Source organism: Oreochromis aureus, linkage group 3 (assembly GCF_013358895.1).
Source record: "Oreochromis aureus strain Israel breed Guangdong linkage group 3, ZZ_aureus, whole genome shotgun sequence".
In the NCBI taxonomy this organism is placed as follows: Eukaryota; Metazoa; Chordata; class Actinopteri; order Cichliformes; family Cichlidae; genus Oreochromis; species Oreochromis aureus.
In genome coordinates this window covers 23812563-23830043 of record NC_052944.1, presented here as the reverse complement: position 1 = coordinate 23830043, position 17481 = coordinate 23812563, and the positions used below count along the sequence as shown (strand labels likewise).

Genomic DNA, 17481 nt, shown 5'->3' with positions numbered 1-17481 from the left:
CAAATGTTGAACAAGATTTAGTAATAACGTGACCATCAGTAACACAAAGTGAAAACATGTCTCACCCATTGCTGTGACACTCCAGACTGTGATTTGATGTGACTTAGGCCTAGGCTTTATTATTATTAGTAGTATTATTATTATTATTATTATTATTATCATTATTATTATTGTTATTATATATGAAGTAGTGGCCTACTTCATATTTTATTATTACTATTGTTGTTATTGTTGTTACAAATTTAGCCCTATTTATTTATTTTGATTGTAATCATTTATTTATATGTTTATTGACTGTTTTTTGTATCTTTGAGTCTCATTTTTTAAGAAGATCAAGACAGACTTTTTTTTTAGTGCTTCATCTTTCCAACTAATCCTGGATCCTGGACTCTAAAAGTGGACCAAACCAAAACCACTTGGTAAATTTGCTATGATTTTCAGGCAGTGACTTTTTTTTAAATGTAATTATGCAAATAAACAAACTTCCTTGGTAGAAATAACCAACACCGTGTTTTTACATATGTGCGAAACTTGTTGCAATTGCAATTGACCCTTTGCGCTTTCCGTAGCAGGTTGTCTGTCATGTCAACATGGCTGCCATCAGGAGCGGGTTGACTCCGGGCTGCTTAACAAGATGTATCCTAAGACAGACAGGCAAGCCAAGCCGAGGCGGTATTCCTCTCTCAGACATCTGGAACCACGTAGGTCTTCTTCACAGTTTCATGTTCGGCACTTTGTCTGTGCTTCCGAAGCAAAGATACAAATAGCTTTTTCTCCACGGATAACTAGCTAGCCGGCTAGCATCATGCCTCCTGTGTGACTTTGACAGTAACAGGCTCTCCAGCAAAGACAAGAAAGACAGGACTCTCTGCTGTTCAGGGTAACTGTAAAACCAGCAGGATTTAAACCAGAAAGCGCGGACAGGTCAGCTAGACACACTGAAATACGGACTTAGAAGGAGTTTGTTTGATGTTATTGAAAATACGTAATGCTACATCAGTGTGACTGCACAGTCTGTCAGAGGCTGCCAGTTTATGAAGAACTACCACAGCTTTTCTCTCCGATATATAATAATGAGAGTTTTTATGAAAATAGATTAACCTCATTTAAACTGTGACAAAGTTTAATAACCCATGTCCTGCAGGAATCACCTGCAAACCTCTAGAGGTCAGTATAGGTTTAACTTCAACTACATGTTCAGTTTTCCCAAACGTCATTGTATCTATTAAGCATGTATTGTAGTAATTGTTAAACAAATGCAAAGTTTGACGATTACATTTTAAAAGAATCACATTGCATTAGTTTATGTGGCCAAAGAGTTATATAAGTCACATTGTTTAATTTAAGCAGCACTTTACTGCAGTAAAGTCTTGATGCATGCCCAATCATCCAGGTAAGTAAATCCCAAAAGGTTGATTCTGTTCATCTGTACATAGTGTTTTCAATGCAAGTCACCCTCACAGCCCATTGTTCATTCAGTGCGCTGGTTTTAGTTATTGCACAATGTAGAAAGGATGCAGCTGTAAAACAGTAACATCTTATATTGTTTTCTGTTACTGAACTGGTTCACAAGGAGGCGACTAAACTGAAAATATATTTTTTTTTTAAATTCTGTAATTACTGTTCACCAAGTAAAAAAAAAAAAAAAAAAGTACAGCGTTATGGTGTAGCACCTCTGTGACTTAGGCTAACTTGTCCTACATCCAGAAACTGCAGAAACTGTTTCATGATCAAATTAGACAATTAGTGAGGGAAATCAGTCATTATTAAAGAATTTAATTTTGATTGCTGCAACACAAGGAAAAGCAAAAAGTCCCCTTGTGATGAAAAGGTTGTAGCTTAGTAAATGATTTTAAGGATTAAATTTGAAATATAATTATTAATTATACAAGCTTTATTTATTACTTTTCTGGTGCTTCTTCTCTGTGTTGAATAAAGGTTATTCTGCAGTGTATCAGACCGACAGGTCTTTGTCCTCCTTCTGTCCACACAGCGGTTAATCCAGAGGTCACATCTCCACACAGTGTTTGAGTGCCGCAGCCCCGCCACCAGGGCTCTGCTGGGCCGCAGACACCATGGCAAGTTCCTCTGGGTGAACACCGTGGCGGTCAGACACAACAGCTCACAGGTGGGTCTCCACACAGGTGATGTAGTCACTACAGTTAGATCAATGCCATTCTTTAACCTTTTTCACACATTAAAATGAATCTGACTTATAGATACTTTTTTAAGCCTCTTCACTTACTGGTGTAAACTGATAGTAGTCACGGTATTATTTAAATGTTGATTTTAAAAAAAGTGTCAGAGTTTTTACTGGAGTGCAGTGGCCAGCATGAAGACCTGGAAAAGTTTGTGTTTGTCGTGTGTTAAACTAAAGGTTGTCAAAAATATTAGCCTCTTCATGTAACAGGATTGGGAGTGGCCTGTAGGATTTAAATCCTCTATCACAGCCACAGGTGGACTGTACAGTGAAATGACTCGCGTAGGATCCAGTAACACATTACAAGTTGATGTAATTTTAACAACTGGATCCACTTTATAGAAACACTGAAATTGAACTCAGGCTCCTGTTAGGTTACAGTATTACATTTCTACTTAACTGATGTGGAGGCTTTATCTTGACATTCACAGATCCCACCTGACGATGGATCCATTGCAGCTCCGGTAACAGAAACTTTAAACAGTCCTCCAGTCCTGGAGTCCGTCACACAGCCAGTCACTGAGCAGGTGAGTCTGCATCCAAAGTAAATCTTCCGCATCCCTCAGCTAGATGATCACGTCAGTCATTTTGTGCTTTTGTCATTTTTAATATTTTCAGATCCCAGGTGGGACGGTTTCCAGTGTGTTACCAGCAGCAGAGAGCTCTGCTCTTCCTCTCGTGTCTGCTGACCCCGTTCCTGTTTTAACACAGCCGGTCTCTGAGCAGATCGCTGATGCTGCACCGACTGCAGTGGAGGTCCTACAGGCCATTGCTGGAGAGCCTCGTTTAGCAGAGCTTGGACTAGCTGGTCACACGCCAGTGGGGCTTGTCCAGAATATGTTAGAGTTCATTCACATGGATCTGGGTTTGCCCTGGTGGGGAGCCATTGTGGTGGGTAAGCATGCTTTAACACTTCTTATCTGTCAGTATCAGTGCGTCACTTTAGGCCACCCAAACACAGGCTGGGTTTATATTTTCCTCAAGTTTTCTTTAAGAAGTGCCTTGTTTTTAATTTCCTGTGTCTATTCTCATCCTCTGCTTTCCTTCCTGCAGCGACCGTGTTGGCTCGCTTGGCTGTGTTTCCCGTCATAGTGAAGGGCCAGCGAGAGGCGGCGAAGCTGAACAACGTGCTGCCCGAGATGACCAAACTGACCAACAGGATGAATGAGGCCAAGCAGAGCGGAAACAAGTTTGAATGTAAATGTTCTCTCCTCTTTCTTCATGACTTTATAATCACACTTCGGATGTTCAGCTGATCCTGAGCTGCTGCTGCTGTCTCTGGTTCTGTCACAGTTTCCAAAGCGTACTCTGACCTGAACCTGTTCCAGAAGAAACATGACGTGAATCCTCTTCGTGGCTTCCTGATCCCTTTGGTGCAGGTCAGTTATTCTCAGCTTTCTGTTTTATTGGCATGTTTAAGGCAGACTGTTTAAACAAATGTTACACTTCAGCTTTAGTACTTGCTTATGTGGAGCTCACAGCTATTACAGTATAAGCAAAGGTGGAATTTAGATTTTTAGGTGCATTTATGATTAACAAGAAGTTATTTTTAGTTCATCTGTCTGGATGACCTGATACGTCACTGTTGTTCTAGTTTCTTATTGAGGAATTCACACTGACATGCAGAGATCACGTCTCTGCACCCTTCAAAATAAAGGCGTGTGTTTGGTGCAGGGGAGCAGCTTCATGGATTCATCAAACAGAGAAACTATTCATGGCTGTTAGATTAGTGATGAATGTATGTGTGCCTTTGCAGAGATGCTAGTTTTTATCATCGACTTTGCTTTTTTGTTTCAACTTGTTTGTGATCATTTTTGCTGGAGCTTTGTTTTTCCCATTTTTCTCTCTGGCCTCACTCATCTGCCCACACCCCTCAGACACCCGTCTTCATCTCCTTCTTCATCGCCCTGAGAAAGATGGCCTATCTGCCGGTGCCCAGCATGCAGACAGGAGGCGCGCTGTGGTTTGCAGACCTGACGGCATCAGACCCTTTCTATATTCTGCCTTTGGCCGTCACTGGAACGATGTTCTTCATCCTGGAGGTGAACTCAGATCTTTTATTTCCCAAAAGAAACACGGCAACAAAAAGAGAGTGATGGTAAAAAATTACTGACCCACTTCATCACCATCTTTTTTCCTCAGCTGGGTGCGGAGTCTGGGATTGACAACCCCAACCTGCGAGCCATGAAGACAGTGTTCAGGATCATGCCTTTAGTCATCTTCCCTCTCACCATCAACTTCCCCACGGTCAGTGAATCATTCGCTCACATCTGTTATTGTTCTCGTAACAAAACATCACTGAAACCTCTCTTTATTTTTTTTTCTTTGTACAAACTTCAGGCAGTCTTTACCTACTGGCTGACCTCAAACTGCTTCTCCCTGTGTCAAGTGGCTCTGCTCAGACACCCCTTAATCAGAAAAAAGTTGAAGATCCCTGAAAGGATCAAGCACCCAGCCTCTGCTCTGCCACAGAGCGACGGATTGATCGAAAGCATGAAAAAGGGTCGGTGTCACGAGCATAAATCTGTAGTTAAAGAGAGTAGGACTATAAATCTAGTTGCTTTTGATTTACTCAACAAACAGCACTTTGTTTCAACTCTGATTGTTTCCGTGTTTGTCCGTGTTGGAACTGGTTTGGTCTGCAGGTTGGAAGAACGCCCAGCTGGCCCACCAGCTGGAAGAGCGCGAGCGAAGAATAAAAAATCATCTGGACCTCGCTGCCAAAGGTCAGTCCCAGTCTTCAGCTGATCCACAGAGACCTTTTGGTCCCTGTCAGTTTTTTCCCCCTCGCAGAAAAATGACTCACTTTATTTAGAGGGAGGGAGAAAAAAAACTTTATTTGAAGTGGTTGCTCATTTATATAAACTCTGGCCCATGTACATTTTGTCGTCTTGCCCTCCATCTTACAGACTGACACCACACACAGTCAATTTAGCGGAGTAGAATTCACTCGCTTTTATTTTGAAGGTTTATTCACTGCTGACCAGCTTCCTGACCCTTCCTGTCAGTCAGCTGCCCTGTTAGGCGGTCTGCTGTAGTCCTCGTTCTGTTATGGAGCAGGTGGAGAATGGATTCATGTGCTGAAAAGCTGCAGGGTTAGAGCTGATTGTTGTGTGTATTTGTTCCTAAGTAGGCCTCATTGTATTTGTAGAAGAACACGTGTTATTATTTAAAAGCTGTTTTTTAAAAAAAAAGAAAAGAAATGGCACACCTTTGATGCACCAGGAACATGCGCCCTTAACCTACTGAACAGTGCGACAGTGCAGTTATTCAGTGGCTACTTCAGTACTACCTGCTTTATAAGGAATTTACTGCATCTTAAAGCTTAAAAGAAAGATTTAAGATCCTTAAAAACGACAGGTTTTATTAAAGGATTGGGAAGTATAAAAAAAACATAACAAATTTTTTTTTTTTAACTCTTGTAATCACTAGTGTTAAATAAATTAGCGTTTGAAGAGTTAAATACAGATTTTTGAGTCAGAAACTTGACTTTTGCAGAATTTAAGAGTACTCTGATCCAGTGAGCACCTTACTGCTGGATTGTATGTAAATTTAGCAGGAAAGTGATATTTCAAGTAATATATTAATAAATACTAATATGGACATTTTAAATTCAAAAGATCAGACGTTTTTTGGCATTTTCTGATTTTTAGATGTGTGGTGCTTATATTTCACAGCAGACATTTCACATATTAGCACCTCGTCTCATTTCTCTGTGCATCCTCAGTTCCTTTCCTCGCCTCCTCTCCTTACATCTTACTTCCTTTCATCAGAGATATGATTGGAGGAGGCGATGAAGAGACATGAAGATGGTGGAGTGGAAGCAACAATGTAGTGCTTTATTTAATGTGGGCGGAGTGTCCAGGTGAACTTAAGTGTTCATGACAACTTAATAAATGTCAGGAGTCACAATGACAGCAGTGCACGGGAAGAAACACTCAGTGGAGCTGTTTGATTTGTTGCTTTTATCACTTGATGCCACCGTGGTTTATCTAAGAGTAGTCCCATTTCATTTCTCCCTGCAGGTCCACTGAGACAGACTTTTACCCACAATCCTCTTGAGCAGAAGCCTCCCATTGCAGCAGCATCAGCTAAAGACAAGTCTGCTGGAAGCAAGGCGAGACCATGGAAGGACACTATTGGATAAATCCAACCACCTGTCAGCGTCGCAGTAATGATGAATTGTGTACATATTTATGGATAGAGGTTGGGGGTATGAATATGTGTTCTAATAAAAATGTAAACTGCCTCAACACAACCTTATTTTATGTCTGCTTATTTCAACAAAACAAACGACTGTCTTCATGTTGTCAACGAGTAATTTTATTATAAATACATGTTTGCAGCTCAACTTTTTCAAACTGTTTCACACTTGTTTAAAAATAGCCCTTCAGTAGTCTCTGACATTATAAAACTTCATGAATGTTCATCCACCTGAGTGAGCGTGGAGTCACAGTCTGTTCTGTTTCTGTGTGCAAATGATGATTAAAAACACGATCAGCAGCGCTCTCAGTTCCAAAGATGCAGCCTGCTGACAACAACTGGCCACCTTCAAGTAAAATCAAAAAAGGTTTTGCATTTAGGTCATTTCAATCAAACTACTTGTGTTGACATAATTAAATACAGTCCAAAGTCACGCTTGGCTTCAGGGAAATGCTGCCTATGAGCAGCATCATTAACTCATTCTTTAACATCATCACAGGGTGGTGGCTGACGGGTCTGAAAACTGGATCCCGCTTTAAGGCCAAATGTTTGGTCCACTGAGGCCTCGCGACAGCGGCGGCTGGCAAAGATTCAGGCTGAGCTGAGAGTCTTCTTTGTGCGTCACCAGCCGCCAGCAGGGCGTTAAAACGAGCGTCTCTACTCGAGCTTGTCGATGTCCATCTCGGTCAGGACAGAGAAGCACACTTTCTGAATCCCCATGCCACATTTAGCTAAAAGAGACAGGAAGGAGGTTAGAACTCAGGATTTAGGTAAAGCATTTACACTTCGATGATCAGAATAATGCAGAAAAACATCTGGATTCTTCCAAATCTTACCGATGAACCTTCGCAGCCACAGCGGCCTTTTGTGAGCCGGGGTGTAGCAGCAGAGGAAGTAGACAGGCACTCCCGACAGGGCGATGCCGATGCCGATCAGGGAGTTGATGGTGTCACTGTACAGAGGCACCACCACCAGGAAGATGGTGAGGATGCAGAAAACAATGGGGTAGAACAAACTGAGCTGTGGAAGGAAAAGCGAGAGAGAGCCGGGTGAGATGATGGGATGAATTACTGCCTCAAAAATTCATTTCGCCAGCGTGATTAAGTGAAACATGCTGGATCTTAAAGCCTTTTTCCAGTTTATCGACTGCTGTACTCAATACGGGGTCATCAATTACAAAATGCACATGTTGTTTTTAATAGGACTTAAACCAAGCGATAAAGGTCGTCGACCTGTCGGGAAAGAGTTTACGGAGGTCATAAATTGAGAGGGAGGAACCACAGGTTTTTCACAGACATCATTATAATCAGCCCAACCACTGGAGTCGCCCCCTGCTGGCCAGTAGAAAGAATGCAGGTTGAAGGACTTTCCCGCCTGCATTGCTTTTCTAACCTGGAAGCTGCCTCCTTTTTGTTATGCAGCCTGTGAGTACACAGTGACCATACTGAGCATGTATGCAGTTCAAAAATTAAATGAGTTCAGGAGTTAGTCAGTTTCCTGATTGTTTCCCTTCGGCAGCTATTTCCTGATTTAAATACCTTTAAAGGCCTCTTTCTGTCCGGCTGCTTCCATCGCAGATATAGTTGCCCCAGGATGGACAAACCAACGAAGAACCAGTAGCTGAAGCTGTAGTAGTTGATCAGCCTGAAGACATCTTCTACACAGAGGTATATGAGAGCCATGACACCCTGCAGGAAAGTACGGGAATCGTGGTGAGTAAGGGTGAGGGCAAGAAAAGCATAGCACTAAATTAAAACAATTAAATAACAAAGAAAAAACAACTGACGTTGAAGAGCAGGGCGGGGATGGGAGTGTAGCGGTTGACGTGGATCATGCACAGGAAGTCGGGCAGGTGGCCTTCCCTGGAGCCCACGAAGAACAGCCTTTCGAGACAAAAAATAAAGCGATGATGAGGATCGGTTTATTTTGACTGGTTTTAATGACCTGGCAAAGTAGCCTAAAGAACGATAGAGATACCTGGAGGCAGCCAGGATGGAGGCATTGAGTCCTCCAAAGCAGGAAAGAGCCACAGCCAGAGGAATGGTCCAGTTCATCACACCAAACACCTGATCTGCAAATGTCTGCAGAGGGAAAACTCTTCAACAAAAGCTACACCTCGTACATGTCAGGCCTAGATCATTCAGTGTGGATCGGAGGAACTTACCACAGCCACAGCATCACTGTCTAAGATCGCGGGAATGGGGAGGACGGTGTAGTAGGCCACGTTGGTGAGAATATAGATCACAGTCACGATGGGCATGGAAATAGCGATGGCCAGAGGCAGGTTTCTGTAGATCAGAGAGAGAAACAGCAGAGGGCAGCAAAAGATATCAGACAGATTCTTATAGAGAGAAAAGATCCAGAGTTTTGTCAGGAGGATATTAACTGATAAGGAGCAGGACTTTGTCACTTAATCTGTCTGTGAACTCTGGGAAAGGCTTTTGATCTAATCACATGTGTGGCCTTGCTTTTATGTGATCAGCGTTTGACTGTATGAATCAAATAAGCCTGAAACACACACATGAGAATACTTCAGAGCCTCTCCTCCCATTTTCCCTCCCTTTGCTTTTCATCTCTGTGTTTTGTTCGGTACTCAGACAAGAGGAAGCCGTAGCAGTCCAAGCTACCTCTACTTTTTGTCATGCACTGATCATTTTCTTCAGTTTTATAGCCTTAATTCTGAACTTCATCCAGATACTTCAGGAAAAGTAGACTGTTCATAGACTGCTTATTGTACGTTTAAAGACGTAATTGTGAATATAATAGCTGCAAATACAAAATTAAGTGTAAGCTAGTCTGCTATTCTGGCCATTTGACTCTAAAGGGGAACAGTTTATAAAATGAAGATGTTAATTTTTTTGTTAAGACTTAAACTAGCCGTTAAAAGCATGAACTCACGAGTTAAATATTTATAATAAGGTAACAGAGCAGCGAAGCCAAAAGTGTAGTTTTCTCTTCTTGGCAAAAACACATGAGTCGCCCCCTGCTGGTCATTAGAGGCTATATCTTTGGGACAGAGTGACACAAATCACTTTGGGGTTCTTTCAAAAAGGGCATCTGGTGTAAAGAAAAAAACCTGTCACATTTGAACCTGTTTGTTAATGTCTCATGTCTAAAAAGCCCATTACCATCACTGAAAATGTCTTTATCATCCGTGAGTCAAAAATTCATGTTACGTATATAAAATTTTCAGCTTATTCTGAAATTTGAGTCAGTAAGTCCAAATTTTGAGATAATAACTTCAAATTTTGACTTATGCATGACAAAAAAAAAAATTTGCATTGGCAGAAATGAGCTTCCATACTCGGGTGTCTAGGAATGGAATTATACATTTGGAAAAAAAGTAATTTAATGGGATGGGAGGATTTAATGCTCACAGTGGCAAATGGTTCATGTGACATCATGCGTATTAACTCACTTCTCTGGGTTCTTGATTTCCTCTGTGACAAAGTTGAGGGTGTCCCATCCAGAGTAGGAGAACAGAGCCGAATATAGAGCAAGAGCGATGGCTCCTGGATCTCGAGATGAGCCATCAAATAGCCCCTCGAAGTTCTGAGTGTGACCTAGAAAGAAGTAACAGCATCGTGGTGAGCGTATTATGTAGTTAACCTAATTAAACTCCTACCCTCCACATAACAATCTTATCTGATTGTTCTTTAACAGTTTTATATTAGTTATAACAGCAGATAAGATTTTTATGGGCAGGATCAGTAATGAGTACAGCAGATGGACAGCTCAGGTAAAGAGGCGAGGTAGACATGGTTTGCACATGTGCAGAGGAGGGATAGTGGATATATGGGACAAAGGATGTTAAAGGTGGAGCTGCCAGGCAGGAGGATTGCAGAGTGTTGATGTGACAGAGGAGGATGATAGAGACAGGGTAAAATGGAGGCACTGCATCTGCTGTGGAGACCCCTAAAGGGACCAGACCAAAGAAGAAAAAATGAGAAAAATGTGTGTGAGTTACTGATGTGTTTAAGCACCTTGTCCGATCTTCACCAGGCCGGTGATGATGACGGCGATGAGAGCAATAACTTTGGCGTAGGTGAAGAAGTCCTGGACTCGGGTGCCCCACTTAACATAAGCGCAGTTGACAAAGGTCAGCAAACCTGAAGGAGAGAGTGTGAAACATGAGCATGAACACACACATGTATCATTCAAACACAGACTCACACAGCAACAGGTCGTTCAGCGATCTCAGTGGAGACATTTGCTCTTTAAACTGTGTGTTTGTGTGTTTGTGTGTGTGTGCCAGCGTGTTTCCATGTGAGAGAGCGGCTGATTTAAGGAAGCACTGCTGCTGACTCAAGCAGACCGGATAGTTGTTTGTCAGACAAGGAAACAGCTGAGTGCAGCACATAACACGCGCATACTGAAATACACACATGTACGGTCATGGAAGTGAGACCAAGTCTGAAAGCTTGAAAGAAGAAATAATTAAACAAGCACCGATCTGTTCTGATGAGCTTGTATATTTCAGCCTGAGGTTGGAGATTTGTAATGATTGGCACTTATTGACCTACAACCTCCGATCCTGATAAGTAAAGTGGTCTCTGCTCCATTCTTCCCTATTGCCCTCCTTCACCTTGATCAGCATTAATGGTGTTGGAAAACATGTTTTCCTGCTCCTCTCTTTCACTTATCTCTCTCTCTCTCTCGCTCGCTCGCTCTCTCACTCCAGCTCCTTATCAGCAAGGGACCGCCTAGTTCACGGGACATCGTAAAAATGACTATCTCCATTGATAGCTCGCAATACTCAGTTTTGTGAAAGCGAATCTTTTTATTAATGAATTGCTGTAGCTCAGTTTAGCGTGTTTCCTCGCCATGCTGAACTAGATGTGCAGACAAGAGACCAAAACAGGAATGCATCATCTTCCACTACACTGACAGCTAGAGGATAATAACAGGATGCCTGTTCAAACACAACAGGGCACAATGCCTCAGATGGAGTTGATCAGGGATGAGTGATGGAGGAGGAGGCTGTGCCGCCCAGAGTTGGAGGTGTGAAGTTAGAGGTTTGAGATCAGGTGTAAGAGACAGGCAGACCAGTGATACAGAGATGCTGAAGACTGCTTAGCTGTTAGCAGACGATGACCTTGAGTACAGGTTGGGTGGACTTTACACCTGAGTTCACCCGCTGTCTGAAACAAGCTGCTTTATCTGCCTTTAAGAAAATGTGCTTCTGATAACCGCCCCTCACAAACAAAACGTTTGAACAGTATGTGGACTGAGCTAAGTGTATCTGAAATGACCATATTAAAGATGTCACCTCTCACTTTGACATCACAGAGAGCCAAGAGTAGATAAAAACTGCACTCAAAATTTGGACATGTTTTATAGAAGCATGGCCCGTGCATATTAATAAAGTTATACATTTACACGACATCTGAGATAATCAGTCAAAATTCCTCCGCTGCAAAACACTTTGACCCAGTCAGACTTTTAAATACTCAGTCCAACTCAAACCATTAGATGGTAAATTATTACACAGGACGTAAAAATATCAATTATTATAATCTGAATGTTTTTATCTGTCACGTTAAGGTACTGAAGTCAGAACTATCTATCTTATTCTGCTAATCAGTTCAAGGTCACGGTGGCTCCTACCTCGGCTGCTGTGGAGTACGCCCTGAAACAGGGAACCGCTCACACTCACATCTGTACATGTGGTCTGTTAGTTTAATTAAACTAACCTTTGGGTTACAGGAGGAAGCATGAGCAGCTGGAGGAACCCCACACAGGTACATGCAAACTCCACACAGAAAGGCCGCGGGTGGCCGGTGGATTCAAACCCAGGACCTCATACGCCCCCATCCCAGTTCTCTGTCTATACATGACCTCATTGCACTACAAGCTGTTTGTTCTTGTGTTTTATCATAATTTTTATAAAACAGCACTTACATGTTATCTTTACTTTTTACTTTCCGGCCTTGTGCAGAGATCAGACCAGTTTCAGCACTATCATGTCTAAAACCTTTATTTTCTAGTCTTGAGTGAAATAGGATGAAGGTGAATATGAATCAGAGAGACTTCATTACAGCAGATAGATTTACATTTACTACACTACCCTCACTTAAAAGGAAGCGGTGTTGTTTAAGCGCTTCACTCATGTGCTGGCTGAGCTATCAGAGTTGAGGCTTGTCAGGTCAGAGTGTCCCTGCAGTGAGGACTTTACCTCATAGCTACCAGCCCTCTCCGTCATCCTCTGCTTACTGGTGCGTGGCACAAAAGTGTGTGTGTGTGTGTGTGTGTGTGTGTGTGTGTGTGTGTGTGTGTGTGTGTGTGTGTGTGCACGCATCCAAGCGTGTGTGTGTTACGCGCCCGCCTTTTAGGTGGGTCGATGGATTTAAAGAGGACTTATATTCATTATCTGGGCTTATCTGTGAGATATTAACAAGTTTTCTCTGCACCTTTGACTCAGTGTGCAGTTGCGTAGTCTTTATCTCGTGGTAGATTTGATCTTTCTACATTTACAGGAAAAAAAAGAAAAAGGAAAAGCTGTGATTCACGTCCTCGTGTGATGAGCCCACACCAGGTTTTCCAAAGCCACTGCTTTGAGATTGAGTAAAAAGTGGCTTTTCCTCCCACTTAATCGTCCTAATGGGTGAACAAGATTTTAGGGTGGATCAGTTCCTCTTTAATCAGATGTCAGTGAGTGTTTCTGCTGTAGACCTGCTGACTCTGATTGCCACCATTTTTCACTTCTCTAGTCTCTGCAGCTCACGTGATCTGTCATAGATGTGAAACCACGGCTGTAACCCAGACGGCATTATTGACACTGGATATCACTCACGCACTGACTCATCTTCAGTCTCCAGATGTGTACTTACATATGCAAGCAGCAGCCAGCAACCTGTTGGCCAGGTACGGGGCTATGCAGGTGGGGAAGATGGGCTGCACCATGTAGTTGGAGAACGTGATGGCAATAACGGCCTGGCTGGTGGGCTCGATGATCAGCAGCGACGTCCACAAGCGGATGAAGGCCATGAAACCCCCGAAGGCCTCCAGGATGTAGGCATAAGAGGCCCCGGACTTTGTGATGGTGGTCCCCAGCTCGGCGTAGCACAGGGCGCCGAACACGGAAAAGATCCCGCCAATGGTCCACACCACCAGGGAGAGACCATAAGAAGCGCTGTGGATGAGGACGCCCTTGGGCGAGACGAAGATCCCCGAGCCGATCATGTTCCCCACGATCAAGCATACCCCGTTCACGAGGGAGATCTCCTTCTTGAGCTTCATGGACTCCTGCGAGTCATCTGACTTCTCTGACGGGGGCCCGCCGTTGGACGGCTCTTCTGTCGGGATGAGGCTGTGAGAAGCCATTGTTCGAGTTTGGTTTTAATTTATATTAAAAAGAAAAACAGTCACAAAATAAGAGGGTTTGTTTGGCCTTGCTGTGTGACGAAGATTGGAAAATTCCTGCTCGAGCTATCTTCGTTTATCTCCCGCCATCTGTGAAGGCAACACACAGGGGTCATATCAGCGATGTTGTCACAACTCAGAAACACAGCAAATACTCGCGTCGTCCCGATCCGGTCACACAAAAACACACTCACATGCCACAGGCACTAATGTCAGAACAAACATGCAGAAAACACAACGCACAACGAGTGTGGACACGTTTTTTTGGGATTGGAGGGCCATTAGGCCGCACACCAAATGGCCTTTTAAGGTTGAGTGTATTTACAGAGAGACAGGGAGGGGAGCAAACACGTTGCGTGCCTCAGACACCGGCTTCTCGCTAGTAACCACAAGCAGAGCAAGAATCACTGACTAAGACTCACACTTGGACTCCCAGATCCACCTACGCCGGCATATGCAGAGTTTTAGAGTGTCAGCACAGCGACCACAGGTCACATGTTTTCCAAAGTTCATTGTCGTTAGCGTGTGTGCAATTTGATGATGATGCAGACACGTTAGGCAGCAGGTTCAATAATCTAGCTTTACACAGTGAGCTGCACAAAGACACCGAGGCAAATTCTCACTTCTCTTTAAATATCATGAACCGTCAGTGTTGTTTTTGAATGACAGTTTTTTCACTACATTAAGGCCAATTTAAAGTGTAGTTATTTACAGTATTTACACTTTAATCATTCAGGCTTCTGGCTTTTTCATAAAGTCAGCGCATATAAACAAGTATACGTCAGGTGTAGAGGTACACGGAGAAGCATAAATGCAAGATATCGATCCAGAGATCGTAAACTGGATACAGCTCGTAAGTAATAAGGAACTGAGATACAGGAGAGACCTGAGCATGGGAAGCCTGATGTGAACACACACAGACACAGACACACAGAAGCATGAAGCTTTTATGAGGAGAATGTAAGAGCGGCTGTGAAGTTCAGATACCTCGTGGCACCAGCAGCAGCAGCAGGAGGAGATCAGCAGCACGTGTTTTGATGAAGGAGTCACTGCAAAGAAGGAGGACAGCAGACTGGACGTGAAGCATGCCGGAGACGCTCAGAGGCAAAGCTCTTGCAGACAGAGAGTACAAGGTTCAAAAGCTGCTGATAAGTAGGCCTCTTTTTGAGCTACTTAAGGTCACATCCTGGATACAGAAAGTCCTGTTGTTTACGCAACTGGATACAAGTAACAGTTTAGTTCTTTTTGATTAATGAAGCAGCAATAATAAAGATTAATAATAAAGCAATAATAAAGAGTATCATGTTTCCACAGCTGCCGTGGAAACATCTGAAACACATCAGAGGGTTTCTAATTAGTCGTTTCTTCCATGAAAAAGATCTCAGATCACTCACTTGTAAAAGCAGCCAGGCACACTGCCAGTCATGATAAAACGACTCTCCTGAATTAACACTTCTACTTAAATCATTAGGAAACACAAGCACCTGTTTGGGGGACACACTCACCCTCTCCAGAGGCTCCTCGGCTCCTCTCTGCTCCTCTCGGGGTCTCTAAATCACTGCAGCACAGTCTGATCACAAATACTGTATTATTTCAAAATCCACTCTCTGTTCTGTTATTTCATTGTCCTGCCTCCCTGTCACAGTCGTAAATAAACCACTTCATGCGCCTTCCTCTTCTCTCTCTGTTGTGCTGCTGCTCTGTTTCCTCTTGTTCTGCTTTGCTCTGACCCTCCTCGGCTGATGCGTTTGAGGTGTTGTGCACTTCTGGTTCCCAACGACGCTTTTAATCGACCGAGGAAACGAGTTAAAGGCGAGAGTGGGAGGGTTTCATTTCACCCAGCATTGTTTCCCCCTGAGTGAAACTTACGGGTTTGTGATTCAATTATCTCGCCCATCACACAGGTGTTATCTGCAGCTTACCTGCTCTTCTCTGATCAGTGTGACAGTGGAAATAAAAGGAGGACAGAGGGTTTTTCCACGATTACTATTTGGCAATTGCAGCTGGAGACAGTTTGATGATATAATGCTGTTAGACACTTTAGGGCTCATCCATACAATGGTCGTAATTATCCACTCATGTAAGAGTAGCCTGCGTTTTCTCCTTCACTTTAAGTACGTACCATTATAGTGTTATGATGTTGTTTATAACACAGGCTATATTGTAATAAAACGGTTATACTGGTTTATAAAACTGAGGGCAATAACGGAACTTAGCTGATGCTCTGCGTGTCTGTGTGAGGCTTAAACATATATTTAAGTAAGAGTCGTGTCAGTGTTGCTCATAGCATCAAGTAATTCATACGTTACTGTGTTTCTGCTGTTTGATGGATGGCCAAACGCAAGCTATGGCGCCCTCTTGTGGATATGAAATAAACTGAATGGTGGTAAATTATCGGTTTCTAGTGATCTCGATTTGATTCTGACTGAAATGAGGATGATTTAAAAGAGAAAGATCCGAGAAAAAAACATCAAGCGCACATGAAAACCTTCAAATAATGCAGATATTATTGAAAAGTAGAAAAACCAGTGGGTCACTTTTATCTTTCTTTCTTTGTTGTTTGCTTTGTTTGCTTAATGGGACAGTTTATTCATGATTCTCCCCAAAGTGTGCGTCGGGTCCACCTGGTGGGCTGTGAAGGTACTACAGGTAGGCTGCTACAGGTTCAGTAACAAGAAATAAAGTCTCTAAAGTAAAAGGGTTTGCAGGGAACGTAAAAACTAATTTATAAAGTAAAAACAACATAAATTATGTGTTTTTATTCTCATAATACATTTTTGTTTTTGTTCTTTCTATGTTGTCTTTTGTCTGACCCATTTTCTGATCTCTGTTACATCTAATTAACAAGCAAAGACTTAACCTGGAGAGGTGAGAGTCAGGTCACTGCAGACAAACTGTTAATTAAGAATCAGCCTCAACAATGAAATCACCAGATGCTCAAAATGAAGTCACAGAAGAGCCAAATACTTCATCTTTGTTCTTGTGTGTCGGTCACAGTTATGATGAAAAATTGTGCGGCTCTGTTTATGTCTGATGTGGCCATCAGCTAATACTTACAGAGTGTAAGGAGAACATTTTGACCAAAAAAAGAGGCAAAACAAACAAAACTCCTGTCCCACTAATACAACCCGGGGAACAAAAAAATGATTTAAAAAGTTAAAAATACGTGACTCATATCGCACATTTTTACGGCTATTATTGTCCCGATTCAAAAATCAAATCACTAATTAATCATCAGCCTTTGTTTTTTTTTTAAAGGATTTATTCGAGGATGTTTCGCTTGAATGGTAGCTTTAATTAATCGGATCAAATTAATTACTGGCGACTGTGAAGTAATCAACTTCTTTGTCTTTTAAAACGATGCTAATTCATCATTGCTCCAAGGCTAAACAGGTTTAAACGTTGACCTTTGACCCCTTGAGAAACTTTTGTCCTTTTTCCCTGGAGATGATTGATGCCCACAGAGGGTTGATTAAAGCTCACTGATGAGTGTGATGAGGCGTGATTAAAGCCTGTAAACACATCCACCATCACACCTGTTGAATTTTATATTCACTTCTATCTAAATGGCTTCTTTTCTGTCTCTCTCTCGCGCTCTCTCTCTCTTTGTCTTGTTTTTTTTTTTTTTGATTGAGACACGTCCCCTGTCACTCATGAACGCATGTGGACAAACTTCTCACACATGGCTCCTTTCTCTCCCTTTGTCCCGCTCCCTG

General features: G+C 42.6%; 2 protein-coding genes across 3 annotated transcripts; one reads left to right on the top strand and one right to left on the bottom strand.

Annotated features, from left to right (window-relative positions):
• The first annotated feature begins 546 nt into the window (after positions 1–546).
• On the top strand, positions 547–6458 carry oxa1l (OXA1L mitochondrial inner membrane protein). Its single transcript, XM_031749366.2, has 11 exons — positions 547–701; positions 1994–2128; positions 2632–2727; positions 2819–3095; positions 3254–3397; positions 3494–3579; positions 4078–4242; positions 4343–4447; positions 4541–4703; positions 4846–4926; positions 6226–6458. Exons 1-11 carry the CDS (start codon positions 591–593, stop codon positions 6345–6347), a joined length of 1485 nt encoding a protein of 494 aa, XP_031605226.1. The 5' UTR covers positions 547–590; the 3' UTR covers positions 6348–6458.
• A 42-nt stretch (positions 6459–6500) lies between these two features.
• On the bottom strand, positions 6501–15519 carry slc7a7 (solute carrier family 7 member 7). Of its 2 annotated transcripts, XM_031749379.2 has the most exons (11): positions 15271–15519; positions 14753–14814; positions 13234–13855; positions 10387–10512; positions 9822–9966; positions 8568–8691; positions 8381–8484; positions 8190–8286; positions 7942–8091; positions 7240–7423; positions 6501–7134 (listed from the first exon to the last, which is right to left on the bottom strand). In XM_031749379.2, exons 3-11 carry the CDS (start codon positions 13724–13726, stop codon positions 7061–7063), a joined length of 1497 nt encoding a protein of 498 aa, XP_031605239.1. In that variant the 5' UTR covers positions 13727–13855; positions 14753–14814; positions 15271–15519; the 3' UTR covers positions 6501–7060. The 2 variants fall into 2 exon arrangements, with proteins under 2 accessions (XP_031605239.1, XP_031605240.1); XM_031749380.2 differs by lacking the exon at positions 14753–14814.
• Between the last annotated feature and the right edge of the window lie 1962 nt (positions 15520–17481).

What these genes read in the sequence shown, in the direction of transcription:
- oxa1l (XM_031749366.2), top strand. Translation starts at nt 591, where the DNA reads ATGGCTGCCATCAGGAGCGGGTTGACTCCGGGCTGCTTAACAAGATGT. An exon ending in GAGCGGAAACAAGTTTGAAT is followed by an intron (nt 3,398 to 3,493) that starts GTAAATGTTCTC and finishes GTTCTGTCACAG; the next exon opens with TTTCCAAAGCGTACTCTGAC. An exon ending in TCCTGATCCCTTTGGTGCAG is followed by an intron (nt 3,580 to 4,077) that starts GTCAGTTATTCT and finishes CACACCCCTCAG; the next exon opens with ACACCCGTCTTCATCTCCTT.
- slc7a7 (XM_031749379.2), bottom strand. Translation starts at nt 13,726, where the DNA reads ATGGCTTCTCACAGCCTCATCCCGACAGAAGAGCCGTCCAACGGCGGG. An exon ending in CCTGGTGAAGATCGGACAAG is followed by an intron (nt 9,967 to 10,386) that starts GTGCTTAAACAC and finishes ACTTCTTTCTAG; the next exon opens with GTCACACTCAGAACTTCGAG. An exon ending in GAAATCAAGAACCCAGAGAA is followed by an intron (nt 8,692 to 9,821) that starts GTGAGTTAATAC and finishes TCTGATCTACAG; the next exon opens with AAACCTGCCTCTGGCCATCG.